Below are 14,580 nucleotides of genomic sequence, written 5' to 3' on the forward strand. Positions count from 1 at the left end.
GTTTCTCTCTCTGTCTGTGCCTCTGTCGATGTCTCTGTGTCTCTGTCTCATCTCCCTCCCTCTCTCCCGTTCTTTCTAGCTGTCTCCTCCCTCGCTTTCTCTCTCCTCTCTCTTTGTCTGTCTCTCTCTCCTCTCTATCTTTCTCCACTCTCTCAATTCTATCTTTTTCTCCATCGCTCTTCCGCTTCTCTCCTCTCTCCTCACCTCTTTCTTTTTCTCTTTTTCTCTCTCTTTCTCTCTCACCTTCTCCTCTGTGTCTGTCTCTCCTGTCTTCCTTCTCTTTTTCTCTCTCTCCTCTCTTTCTCTCTTTCCTACCTCTCTTGATGCTCTTTCTTTCTCTCTGTCCCTGCTCTTTCTCTCTCCTCTCTCATCTCTCTCCCTCATCTCCCTCCCTCTCCTTGTTCTCTTTTTTCTTTCTTTCTCTCTTCTCTTCTTTCTCTCTCTCCTCTCTCTCATATCAGTCCTTCTCTCCCCATCTCTTTTTCTTCTCTCTTTTACACTGTATTTCTGTCTTTCTCTCTCTCTCCTCTTTCTCTCTCTCCTGTCACTCTTTCTCTCACTCTTTCACTCTCCTCTCTCACTCTTTCATGCTGTATCTCCCTCTCTTTCTGTCCCTCACAACTCTCTGTCTCTCTCATTTCTTGCTTTCTCTCTCTCTCTTATTCTTCTCTCTCTCATCTCCCCTCTCTCTTCCTGTCTGCTCCCTCTCTTTCTCTCTCTCACTTTCTCTCCTCTCTCTTTCTCACTCTTTCTCTCATTTCATAAGACCATAAGACCATATAGAAGCAGAAGTAGGCCATTCGGCCTCTCGAGTCTGCTCCACCATTCAGTCGTGGGCTGATCCAATTCTTCCAGTCACCCCCACTGCCCTGTCTTCGATGCCCTGGCTAATCAAGAACCTATCTCTTTCTGCCTTAAATGCACCCAATAACGGCCCCCGCAGCCATTTGTGGCAACAAATTCCACAGATTTACCACACTCTGACTAAAGTAAAGTTTCTTTCTGTCTCTCTCACTCCTCTCTCTGTTACTCTGTCCCTTCTCCTCTCTCTCTCTCCTCTATCATATCACTCCCTCTTCCCGTCTCTTTCTTTCCTCTCTCTATCTTTCCCTACTTTTCTCTTGCACTCTCTCCCTCTTCTCTCTTTCTCTTTCTCTCTCATCCTCTCTCTCCCTCTCTCGCTCTCTTTTTCTCTCTCCTCTCTCTTTCTCACTCTCCTTTATTTCTGTTCTCTCTTTCTCACTTTTCTCTCTCTCATCTCCCACCCTCTCCCCTCAATCTCCCTCACTGGTCCCTCTCCTTCTTTCCTCTCTCTTTCCCTCTCCTCTTTCTCAACCTCTCTTTCTCTCTTTCATCTTTTTCTTTCTCTCTCTCCATCTCTCTCTTCCTCTGCCTGCTCCCTCTCTTTCTCTCCCCATTTCTCACTCTTTCTCTCCTCTCTCTCCTCTCTCTTTCTCCTCTGTCTCTCTTCGCTCTTTCTCCTCTCTCTCTCTTCTCTCTTTCTCCTCTCTCTCTTTCTCGCTCTCATGACTCTCTCTCTCTCTCTGTCTCCTCTTTCAGCCGGTATTCCCTTTGGTCATTTTTTTTCTTTTTTTGCTGCTGCCCTGTCTCGTGGTTTATGCGTCCAACCTTTCGCTTGAAAAAGATTGTCTGTGGACTGTGAAGAAAGTGCGAGAATAGTTTAACTCCGAGTTGACAAAATCGCGCTACAATAAGAGAAAGAATCTGGAATGTGAGGCGATGGTCCTGGCTCATATCACTCGGGTCATCTTATGTAGCCAAATTTCAGTGCTGGCTCCTTTCAGGAGACAGTTTAATCTAGTGTCGGGCATCAAGATTAATGCTCGCGCTGTCCCAGGATTGCAGAAGACTGGTCGTTACTGGACTGGAGGGAGGGGGTGTTTGGGGTAGCTGCCACTGAGACCTTGCTGATTCAGCGCTTGTCGGCGGGGGGGGGGGGGGAGGTGGGGGATGTGAATTCAATGGCGTCTGATCGGGTTTGGTATAGAGGAAACCTGTCACTCTTTCTCTCCCCACCTCCTCGTCTGTGTGTGTTTGTGTGTGGATGCATGTGTCTATGTGAGAGGGAGTACTTTTGCTTCGCACTGCAAGAACACACGCCGAATGTAGAGGGGCGGGAGCAGGAGCAAAATTACGCATTAGATCCGAGTATCCTAAGGCAGTAGAGGAAATAAACAAAATATTAGCCTGGTGTATCTCGGTTGCAACCCTATTTCAGCAAGAGATGCATTTTTCACGGCGGGTGCTGGATTGTCAAAGGGTGGGTCCTTGATCGAGAAGCTGGGAGACCGATTACCCCCACCTCGCGGCATACACTAGCTTGTTGGAAGAGCACCCACATTCTCTCACACCTCTCGGCGTCAGCACCGACTGACCCTCGCACCGTCAGCGGCGGCACGGCTAAATCAGCCGCTCTCTTCGTTTAGCCCCACACCCCGGTCAGATCCGTAGCCATGAATCCGGCCTTTTCGACCTTCTTCTGTCTGTAAGCATCTTCGAACTTTACAATGGTTACGCTTAATGGACGTATGAATGCCCCCTTTAATACTGTTCTATTGAACAGAGTAATATTGTGTTTAATGAGGAGAAAATTAAACCAATTCTAATCTACAGAGAACTTGATTTTTTCTGATTTTTAATTCCTTCCATTTTCTCCCATACAGAGGTTTACACGCGCTGTTAGTCTGCTTTGGGATAGAGGTAAGTGACACTTTAATTAACGATTTACACTTTCTTGGTTTTATTGAACAATTATTAAAGATTTATTTTTAAATCTTCCGAATAAGCCGCCAATTTGGGAATGTTAATTTCCAAAATCTGATAATTCTCACAGATGGAGCGCACTAAACTCCACAAATTTCATTATTTTCATTAGAAAAATGTTTTCAATGGAAGGCTGATAAATTTATTTGACTAGACGGTTTGTGCTCTGAAGTTTGCAGAGGCTGTTCTATAGATTATGTAGCTCAAAACGCTAAACCTCCCAAGTAGAGAGAAGAGGGGTGTTGGGTGGCGGGGGGGGGACTTCATTGCTAATTTTTCAGATGAGGTCGCTTGATTTAGTCCGGAGCAGTTTTAGATCAGAAACGCCCTCCTCGCAGCAAAACAGCGGAGTCGCTTACATTCACGGGACCGGGGTCAGACAATTCCAGCGGTTGTTCTTTCTGCGGCTGAGAGAAACTCTAAAAAAGACACTTGCAAAAGAAATGTGTGAACGAGACAAGAAGGCAGAGGTTTGAGAAGGAGCTAGAGGGGCTGCGGGACCTGAGTGAAGTGCGCGCACATTTGCACCTGCTCAGTTGAGAGGTTCAGCCGAAACAGCAGGAATTTATCCAACTGCAGAAAAGAAAACAATCCCGAGTTTTCACAGCAGGGCAATAGCAGACGGTTTACATAGATGTCGGTTAGGAGGGAACTACCACCCTCTTCTCCATATACGAGGTGCCCGGTCCTTCTCCTGGAGAATGGAGCTCCCGTTACTGCAACAGTGTCCCGTACCGTTCGCCCCGACTCCCGCTACTACTGCATTCTCGACACACAGGACACCTTGCCTGGGAACCTAGAATGCCAGGGGAAGTCGGGGGAATAGCGGTAAAGAACATTCTGCCAACCTGCTGGGTGAATGGAGGGGTTACATGGTATGAGAGAGTTAATGTTTCACTGCTGTGTTAGTGTAACCAGGAAGAACTTACACAAATAAATAGAACGAGTAGAAGAGGAGTTCATAATAGCGAAAGTCGGAAGTTGAATGATGTGGAAAGAAGGCCATGCAGTTATACAAATTGTACACAATTAATTCCCATACAATTGGACAAAGAGAATGGAGTGAATCCCCTCCCTGAGGCGGAATGACTTCCTGAGCCAGCTCTATCATCCAGGGAAATACTGGATTAACTGATTCCACTTTCCCACCCCATCTTCATCTGCTTGGTTCTTTCAGCGTCCAACATTCCATGATGAATTCCCTGGTGAATGAACAACATTCACTGATGTCTGTGGCAGAGAATTCCAAAGACCTACAATCCTCTGAATAAAGAACATCCCCTTTCATAGTTGTAAATTTGGCTGAGATTTGACTTCCTTTCCAAGACTATATTATGTTGCTTAATAATATTCAGGAGTTTAGATTCCTCTACCACCCCTGGGTTACTTAAGAGAATTTGCTATAAAAATCAGATTGAAATAATGGTGACCTGGAAGCATATCTGATTTATGCATACTTCCATGGAAAGAAACCTGCTACTCTTACCTGGTCTGGGCTATGTGTAACTTTTAATCCACGGATCAAAATCATTAGTAAGAAATTCAGTTGTATCAGATAGAAATAAAGAAAATTGAAGACATTTTACAGAGTAAATATTGTATTCTACATAGTGCAGAGTGCAGCCTATTCAGCCTCAATCAGTATTTGTTTTTTTTAAATTTGATGTTCATTCTCCTTTCATAACTTGAACCTGTGTTCAGACTGTTGTGGAATACTGCAAGATTACATATTACAAAATAATATTTCAAAAATACCACCATCATTTAGAACTGATAAAAAATCTCAACAAACTGCTACCTTTTATGGATATACCAATGTATCTTGGCTACTCTTACTCCAGAGGCACTCCCACACGTATAAGTTACATACCCTCCAGCCAAGAGTCAGCCTCCATTCTCTATAAGGTCCCTAATTTGGACTGGGCTAGTACAGCCACTGTCATCAGGCTGGAGGTTATTCATTGCAACACCAGGTGGAATCTGTTGCTAGGTGGGGGACCATGCAAATAATTGGACCAAGGGTCAGGTTGGGAAATCCAACAATAGCTTTATTCAGAGTGAAGCGGGGGTGTGCAGGATATTGAGCACAACAGTAAATTCACAATAACACAAACACAACGCTCTCTACGTGTAAAACTAAACCATAAAACAAATAACACACATCAAAGTTGCTGGTGAACGCAGCAGGCCAGGCAGCATCTCTAGGAAGAGGTACCATCGACGTTTCAGACCGAGACCCTTCATCAGGACTAACTGAAGGAAGAGCTAGTAAGAGATTTGAAAGTGGGAGGGGGAGGGGGAGGGGGCGATCCAAAATGATAGGAGGGGGAGGGATGGAGCCAAGAGCTGGACAGGTGATTGGCAAAAGGGATATGAGAGGATCATGGCACAGGAGGCCCAGGGAGAAAGAAGAGGGGAAGGGGGGGAAAAACCCAGAGGATGGGCAAGGGGTATAGTCAGAGGGAGAAAAAGGAGAGTGAGAGGAAGAATGTGTGTATATAAATAACGGATGGGGTACGAGGGGGAGGTGGGGCATTAGCGGGAGAAGTTAGAGAAGTCATTGTTCATGCCATCAGGTTGGAGGCTACCCAGACGGAATATACGGTGTTGTTCCTGAGTGTGGCTTCATCTATACAGTAGAGGAGGCCGTGAATAGACGTGTCAGAATGGGAATGGGATGTGGAATTAAAATGTGTGGCCACTGGGAGATCCTGCTTTCTCTGGCGGACAGAGCGTAGGTGTTCAGCAAAATGCTTTCCCAGTCTGCGTCGGTTCTCGCCAATATATAGAAGGCCACATCGGGAGCACCGGATGCAGTATATCACCCCAGCTGACTCACAGGTTAAGTGTCGCCTCACCTGGAAGGACTGTCTGAGGCCCTGAATGGTGGTAAGGGAGGAAGTGTAAGGACATGTGTAGCACTTGTTCACCAGCAACTTTGATGTGTGTTGCTTGAATTTCCAGCATCTGCAGAATTCCTCGTGTTTGCATAAAACAAATGCTTGCTGTGTGGAAACCCATCAGTTGTGCCTCAGACAGAAGTACTTCAACATTCATTCAGTAGCTTACAACCCTTTTCAGAGATTAGATGCTGAAATTCGATGCCAACTTTCAGATGAGAGATAAACCCTAGTTTCTTCTGCCTTCATTGGCAAAGCTTCTGGGAAAATCAGTACAGGAGAGTCATCCACAGCATGTTCCATATACTCCATAAAAAAAGGATATTGGCTCATTACCACATTGCTCTTTGAAGGATATTGCTGTGCATTCAGGTGCTGCACCATCTGTGATGCAGCGAATATCACACTTCTGAAGCACTTCATTGTTTCTGAGTTGCTCAGTGATTTTCAAGTTTGTAATTGCAGTGAGCTGTCTGACTTGGTGATGTTGTTCAAAGGATGAATCTTTATTCAGACCCCCAGAAAAACTCTCTTGGTCCTCTTCTATTGCTGTAGTACACCACAGTTCAATGGGCAAATCAGATTAGGTTTGAAGTCACAGTAACTTTCTTCTGCACTGCACTGTATTGGCAACACAGATCTCTGGAATGGGACTTGAAGCCACAGCTCTCTGCATGTGAGGTCAGAGTGCTAGCCACTGAGCCATGGCAACAAAGAAAGAAAGCCACAAGGAATGGAGCTCCCTGCTCTTGGTTTTCCACATTGAAGGAAAAATACCCAGGTGCAGGGTGAGGACAGCCAACCTTTGTTCCACAGTCTGGGAGCGTTTGTTTTGATAGTTGGGTGTGTTTTGGGGCTGTGCTAGGTCTGGGAAATTTGCCATTTATATCTCCCTCTCTCCTGTTGCTGCTGACCACAGGCTTCAATGGAGGAGGATACAGATTTCTGGCCTCATGTGGAGAACCACACGAGGCTGAGGGATGACACAAGCCGCAAGTATGTGCGCCTGTACCAGCTTTACAGTCGGACAAGTGGCAAACACTTACAGGTCCTGGGAAGGAGAATAAGTGCCAAGGGCGAGGATGGCAACAAGTATGGTAAGAACTGACTGATGGAAGCAATGGAGCATAAGGTCCTCACTTGTAGCATAGTATGTGAAGCACCTGCTAGGCAGATGGGAGAGAAAGGCACACATGTCTAGCTGTGTCTATGGTCCATATCATGTGGCACCAGACCACATGATATGGACTTTTATTCCATTGCCTCTCTTAATGTGATCCATAGTCTGGGCAGTGAAGAAGAAATTTGACCCAAAATGTTGACTATCCATTTCCCTCCACAGATGCTGCCTGACCTGATGGGTTCGTCCAACATTTTGTTTGTTGCTTCAGTTCTTTTTGGTGTGGGGCCACTGTCTCTTGGCATGTAGATTGGGAGTTCCAGTCACTTAGCTTACCCTCAACACGGTGGATAATGTGAGGGTGGCAGTATCTCAGGAGTGTCTGGGTGAAGTATATACAATTCCTAGGCCCAACATAAGCAGAATAATTGCCTCATCTTTGGTCATGTGACATTGTGTACCTCATATTCCCAAAACAAACCATAGACTTCAAAGGCAAAGCTGATCTAAAGATCTAAAAGTAAACCTGGCAGCCATTCAGTACAGAGAAAGATCTACAAATCTCTAGAGCCAAGTTCCCAAGTGGGATCCACAGAACCCTCAGTTAATGACAAGGCTCCATAGTATAAAAAAGGTTGGGAACCCCTGCTCTAGAGAGAGCAAATAACAATTTGCCTGGTTTTGGTGGCATTAGTTCAGTAATAATGTTGGTTGAATTATAGAGAGAATTTCACAGCTTTTCTGAAAGCATTACTCTAAAGTCATTATAATCTATCTGAATAAACAACTCGATCTAAAGGACAGTGGTTAAAGATAGAACACCTGCTCAGCACTTCCACGATGCCTCGGTGACAGATCTGAATCCATTAACGTGTTGAGGTTAACCAGTTACTGAATAAGTTGGGAAATACTTGGGAGCAGGGCGGGGAGAGGGGAAGAAATTTTAACAGAAGAAGCAGAATGTATTTTGTTTGCCTGTCTCTACTTCAGCTTTATCTTAAACTTGTTGAAAAACAATTCCTAGTAATTTTGCTTCATCTTTAAACATTGAGGCGATTGCTTTGATAGGACAATTTCTTCAATCATCGATATTCTACCTGGATCAGTTCTTTTACTTTCTAATACCAGGTTAGGTTACAGTCTAGCAATGCGCTTTGGAATTGTAGTATAATAGTGTTTTTTTCCGTGTTGTGCTGAGACAGTACTCAGTGGTGGTATCTCAGTAACCGTTCTCCACTAGAGGGCATTTGTTGTCACACAAGTTCAAGCTGCTCCTTCCGTGCTCTGCAGGGTTTCATATCGTAGGAGACACTAATGACTCTCAAAACAAAATCATTAGCCACAATCACTGGCAAACAGTTTGCAGGCCAGATGGCAGTTATACCAAAGCAAAGGTCAACAGAGGAAGAAGGGGGACACAGTCTCAGTGGAGCAATTGCAAGGTTCTAAATACTAGACATTCTCTTCCATCATGGGCTGTTAATTCGATACTCAAAAGAAGGCAAAGGGGAAACTTACAAAGCAGTCATCTCTTGAGCCTTTTGAAGTTGTTCTCTGTTTGAATAATTGAAATAATATTTATGTATAAACCTGATCAATCAGATTGATCCATGCTCAGGGAGCACATGTTTTCCTTCCTCAGTCAATGCTTTACAGCTTAGGAACAAGAGGAGAAGGCTTTCTCACACAACCCCATGGTTCCATTAATGGCACTGAAACTTGGAATCTGGATGTGTGGTACTGGGCATTTGAAACCTCAAATCATTTGCCTTACTTTGTTTGAAAGGATCCGACTGTTGACAGGACGAAGTGGCTATTGATTACTTTCTGCGTTACCACCAAGGATACTGGGTTCTCTTGGGGCTCTCACGAATAGATGCTGATACAGAAGACAAGGCACCAGATATGCGCCACTTACCACTGTAAGGATATCTCTACAAATTTATTCCATACAGCAATATCCCTTCCGTTTTAATATTTTTAGAGTTTGCCTGGCTTTTCTCTGCCGCAACTTTTCTCTTTCAGTCTCTTGCAAAGTGTAAATACTTGCATATGTTCCATCCTGCCCCATCCATTTCTCCACTTGCCGCTCATCCACTTCAGCACCAACTCCAGGTGCCTTTTGTTGCTCCTCAGGTTGGCAAGCACCCATTTACCAGCAGGAGGCACTAGTTAGCAATGGAGTCAACCCTGTGAAGATTCTCTTCCGCCTTGTCCGGGGTAGTGTAGCTGTTTGTTACAGCTCCTTCTCTTCCTTTCACTCAGTGCAGTATCAATGGCCCCTCTTAGTATAGACATAACCAACACATCATTTTTTTCTGTGCACACACAGCATGCATGGACATTATATAGTACCAAAGGTAAAAAGAAACTTTGATTTGGAAATCTGAATCTGAACAGAAAACCCTGGAAATACTGAACAGATCAGGCAGTGTCTGAATGTTCTATCTCTCCTGGTCCTTACAATGGACCTTTAGTTCCCTTCTCCTCATTCCTCCTTTCTTTTTCTTCCAACTTTTCACAGCCCCAAGGCAGTGTCTTTGACCTGAAGCATTGTTTCTCTGCTGCCTGACCTGCTGGGTATCCCTAGCATTCCTCATTTTGATTTGAGGAAATATTGACAAGATGCATTGCAATCCTCACTCTGGATGTGCTACCCTTTGCTGAATATAGTGTCTAATCCTTGTCCTTCCCCTCTGTATGGGATATAATCCTTCCCCACTCCTGCGTGTGTGTCGTGTCACCCTGCACACTTCCCATAGGGTGTTAAATGCTCCTTCCCCTTGTTTTTAATTGTGCTTATTCCCTCAGCACCAATGACCATCGACACATTTCACTTAATCCCTTCGTACCCATGCATGGGTTTGAACCATTCCTCTTCATTGGCTGCCCTTCCTTGTCCCTATACATCAAGTATTAACCTTTCTTCCATCTTAGTGCTGTTTCAGCCCTTTCCTATTGCTGTGGGAAGGGCTCTAAAACTTCTTATCCCTGGATGCAGGATTTTAATCCTTTACCATCTCTGCATGCAGTGTATTATTCTCTACTCACTTCTGGTTGCAATTGTTTAACTTTTTTTCACAGAAAGCAGGGGTTTAACCCCTCCCTACCTGAGGTGCAAGGCATTCATCTCCTCTTCCCTGGCTGTAGGTTTTCATCTTTTCGCTATAACTTGTGTCCACTGGATGCACAGTTTTAACTCCTCCCTATCCTCATCGGTGGCTCCAGCTTTTAACTCTTTCCATCCTCTGTGTGCAGGGTATTAACCTCACCTGACCTCCAGGTATCAGGTTGTAAAATTAATTTTCGCCAACTACAAAAGTATTTTTCCCTTTCCCGATTCCCTCTTCATTTCTCCAACTGGTCTCCCTCTTACCTCTTCTCCTCACCTACTTATCACCTCCCCCACGTCCCCTCCTTCTTCTTCCCATTCTCCCAAGGTCCACACTCCTCTCCTATCAGATTCCTTCTTCCCCAGCCCTTTGCCTTCTCCTCCTATCCTCTCCCAGCTTCTTACTTGATTCCCCCCCCCCCCCAGCTGCCTCAGTTCACCTATCAACCTTCTACTTTGTACTCATTCTCCAGCCTTGACTCTCTCAGTCTGGCATCTTCCTCTTTCCTTTCCAGTCCTGATGAAGGGCCTTGATCCAAAACATCGACTGTTTATTATTTTCCATAGATGCTGCCTGATCTGCTGAGTTCCTCCAACATTTTGTGTGTGTTGTAATGTTTTCCATGTTTGGCATATAACCTTACTCCCTTTTCTCACCTCACATTTCCTCCTTTGATATCTGCTCATAAGACTTTCCCTCAATTGTGTGTGGATTTTAACCTCTTTTCCTATCTTGGATGTGGAACTTCAAGTCCCCTCCTCACCACCACCCGCTTTTCTGAGTGATTGTAACAAAACGTTGACAAGTGCTTTCTACTGGAATCTGTAAAGTAGAGCAATGAAAGTGAATCCAGAGTGAAGTATGAACAATCTATCAACATTGTGGGCCAAAGGGCCTGTAATGTGCTGTAAATTTCTATGTTCTATATTCTATCACAGAATAATTATCTATTTATAGGAGCAATAAGTAGTATTTGATTCTGTAAATGATATAGCAGAATAATGTGCAATATCAATCTAATGTATATAACAGACTACCAAGTGACATATCACGGTATTTCTTTGGGTTATAGTGGTATAGGGTTAAAATAACGTTATGAATTCAAATCTTACTTGACATCTGAAGGGAATATTAATTTGGTTTCTTAAATAAATATGGAATAAAATAAGTCAATCTGGTGAAGCTATGGATTGTTTTAAAAGAAACCATGCATTCAGTGATGTTTTTTGGGGAAATAAATCTGTCATCCATACCTGGTCTGTATATGAATCAGAGCCGCAGAAATGTCTGGCTGACTGACTGAAAGGCACAGCAAGAGCAGTTTGCCTGTGATGACCAGATCCCACACAACAAAAGAAAGAAGCAGAATCTGTGCAAGGGAAAGGGCATGATATCTCGAAGGGTAGTTTATGTATCGGAGCTGAGAGTCATGAACTGGTATAACCAACAGAATAAACTTGGCTGCAAGATATTCTACCATAATGTTGATATTAGAACTGGGCAGTGCTGCCTATATTATGGAACTGTGTGTGGTATATCTCAATGATTTATTGAGAAATAGGTTTCAGTGTAATTTATACCTCTGTGTATAATCTATCTCAATCACCAGTCTGTTTAGTAGGCTGTGGTTTAATTGATTGTAGAACTGAAGAGTTTTGTCCTATGTGAATCCCACACTATGTATCCAGAATATTAAGAGCTGACTGATACATCACATGTATGTTACTGGAACTATAAGAATATTTCTCCCCAACATAGCAGAGTGCCTCTTTTATCCAGTACAATGATTAAAATGGCAATAGAAATGCCATTTCTAGTCGAGTGATATATCTCTCTACATGTAACAAAGAAATGTTTAATGTCATACTATAACTAGGTGTGATATGTCTCACAGCAATTTATTAAAAACAGAATGAATGGCACATTCCAATATAATTTATGCATATAAGAAGAAGGTTTCTATACATTGCAATGCATCCTGTAATACACAACTGTGATAAATGCTGGTTTAACAACTGAACTATGCTTAGGTATTTCATATAGTTGTATATAGAATAATCCACTATAATGTATATGAGAGAAATGTGAGCATTATCTCCAATATAATTTATTTACATGAGCCATAGTATACTTTACATTGTATAATTTTGCACTAGAAGTATTGTATTTGATATGTCCCAGTATAACATGTATTACAGAAACATGGGTGATGTACTTAAATATCAGTGAAATGGTTCCCAGTCTAGAATGTGCTGCTTGCTATGAGATTTTAACAACAGTCCAGTAATTTGGTTAGAAAGTTCGCACTAAATAAAAATGAAATCAAATACCACATCAATTATCCTAGCCACACCTGTCAGCAGTCATCGGGGGCCCTCAGTTTCTAAAAAACATGCAGTCCATGATATCATCAGAAGTTTTTGGGTGTGAGGAGAGTTCAAACACATTTTAGTGTGAAAAAGTACGACTTTTGTTCAAAAATATTGGTATGTAGCACCCTTGTGCAATCTGTGATATACTGGTGTGTAACAGAGCGACATGGTAAATTGGCCTACATAATGTGTGTAATGCATCCCAGTCATTATATCAAAGCAAAGTGTGAGATACCACAGTGTAACCCTTGTCATTGTACTCTCCTTCAATCTACTGTATCTAAATGACTTTGATATCTTCAAATGTTATCTACTAAACCAGCTTTGAAAAGTACATTGTCCTTTAACCTAAATGAAAGAACTATCTTTAAAATATTGTGCAATTTATATAAAAGATCTATAAATGCTGTGCCACATTAGAGTCTATTGAAATAATGTATGACACATATATGAGTGATGCATCCCAGATTAATTTGTATTACAAACTTTAGTGTGATCCACTTTGCTTTAATCCATAACATAGAACCCTGAGCAATTTAACTCTATATTATTGAAAAAGCAGAATTGTATATGACATAATCTATTTAACAGATGTGTACAATATATACTAGACTTTAGTATATATTCTAGTATTTATCTAGTAACTCAAGTGACATTTGCAATGTGATATGTGTATGTCATATTCAATAAATATTACAGTATGTGGTGTAGATTACATTGTTATCTATTTAACAAACTGTGATTAATGTATCCTTAGTTAATCGAGCAAACAACTGCAGATATATCAGCATTTTCTGTGCGGCATGACTTTGAATGGCATATCTAGTAACTTTCACTGCACTTTCAATAACAAATTGTGCTATATGTTTCAACATGATCCGTATAACACTGTGAGTGATATACTGTATATCCTATGGCAATCAATATCACATATATTTAATTGATATGCAACATTTAGAATGAAATTGGGATAGAATAACTTCTGAACAGCATTTCATAATGTAATCTATAAAAAGGTTGTGATTAGCTTGATTATAATTTATGTGTGTACAAAAGTTTTTTTGTTTAAACTTGAAAACAGATCTATGTTATATATTGTCACATAATCCATAGAAACAATATCACTGAGACTAACTGAAATGACAAATCTATAAATGAGGTATCCCAGTGCACGATGAGCTATATGGAAAAGTAGTCAATATGTACCAATGCTGAAAATAATATGTCCTGGTCTAATCTATAGAGCAAAGCTCAATGAATAATACATACTGAACTGTGGAATTTATAGAATGGTGCTGTCTGAGATTAAACTCTGGGAAATCTGTGTAACATGACAATGCAAGGCAGGCTTCTCTGCAATGTTTCTTGTGTATAATTTGTCATAGTGTGGTAAGTGTTACAGAAAATTATGTGATATCTGTTTAACTTATATGGCTGACTGGTGAGTGATCTACCCCAACAGAACTGTGCAAAATGAAACAGTACAGTGACCACTTCTATATATGAAATATTGCATTTCTAATATATATTATAATTATATGTTTGGTATATTACAAAATATCTGTACCAGAACTGTAGCTGTAAGTGTAAACTAAATAACACATCTCTATGTACTAGATATCAGTGCAAACAGTGCAAGTGGTTCCTTCAGTGGGCATTAAATAATCGAGGATTGATGGAGTTCATGAGTTATCCATGTTACATTGCTGTCTGTTATATTCTTGTTTATTTACATACCGATCAGTATCATAAAGTTCAGTGTAAATTGCAAAATGCAGTTGTGATTAAAAGATGTGAATCTCTATTGTACCTGTTATATATACATGTTATTAATGTAAAAGTATTAAATGTGAGTTTATTGCATGTAACAAACCAAATATGTGCTATGCTTTGGTGTAATACATGCAGCATCATTGCTTGTCCAATATAACTCATAGAACAAAACTGTGTTGCAAACTGTAAGCAATACATTGTAATGTGCTGTACGCCCATTTTACAGTATATTCTTGTGGTATTCACGTCCAGATCTGTGTGATAAAGTTGACAACTAGGAAGGGCATCTTTTACGTTAACAGAGAAGTTTCCTGGAGTAACTGAATCAACATGGAATATATCCTATTCTAGAATAATCAGAATAACAAGACTACATATTTTGTGATTATGTAAATTTTAGGATTTTGTATCTTTCTACAATCGATATAACAAAGTAATTGTTAATATAATCCCCATATAAATTTATATTACAACACATTTGTGATTGGTCCAAATGCAATCAGTGTAGCATTCAGTGG

The 14,580-nt window shown here is 41.6% G+C and overlaps 1 protein-coding gene across 1 annotated transcript in view; it reads left to right on the forward strand.

The window, feature by feature from the left end:
• The first annotated feature begins 2,374 nt into the window (after window positions 1–2,374).
• The window catches only part of LOC134348979 (fibroblast growth factor 18-like), a 268,321-nt gene continuing 256,115 nt past the window's right edge, over window positions 2,375–14,580 (forward strand). The window contains exons 1-3 of the mRNA XM_063052796.1: window positions 2,375–2,506; window positions 2,685–2,721; window positions 6,604–6,781. Coding sequence (XP_062908866.1) covers window positions 2,475–2,506; window positions 2,685–2,721; window positions 6,604–6,781 — 247 coding nt within the window. The 5' untranslated portion in view covers window positions 2,375–2,474. The remainder of the gene's footprint in view (window positions 2,507–2,684; window positions 2,722–6,603; window positions 6,782–14,580) is intronic.

The sequence above is a fragment of the Mobula hypostoma genome, chromosome 7, assembly GCF_963921235.1.
Source record: "Mobula hypostoma chromosome 7, sMobHyp1.1, whole genome shotgun sequence".
Taxonomy (NCBI): domain Eukaryota; kingdom Metazoa; phylum Chordata; class Chondrichthyes; order Myliobatiformes; family Myliobatidae; genus Mobula; species Mobula hypostoma.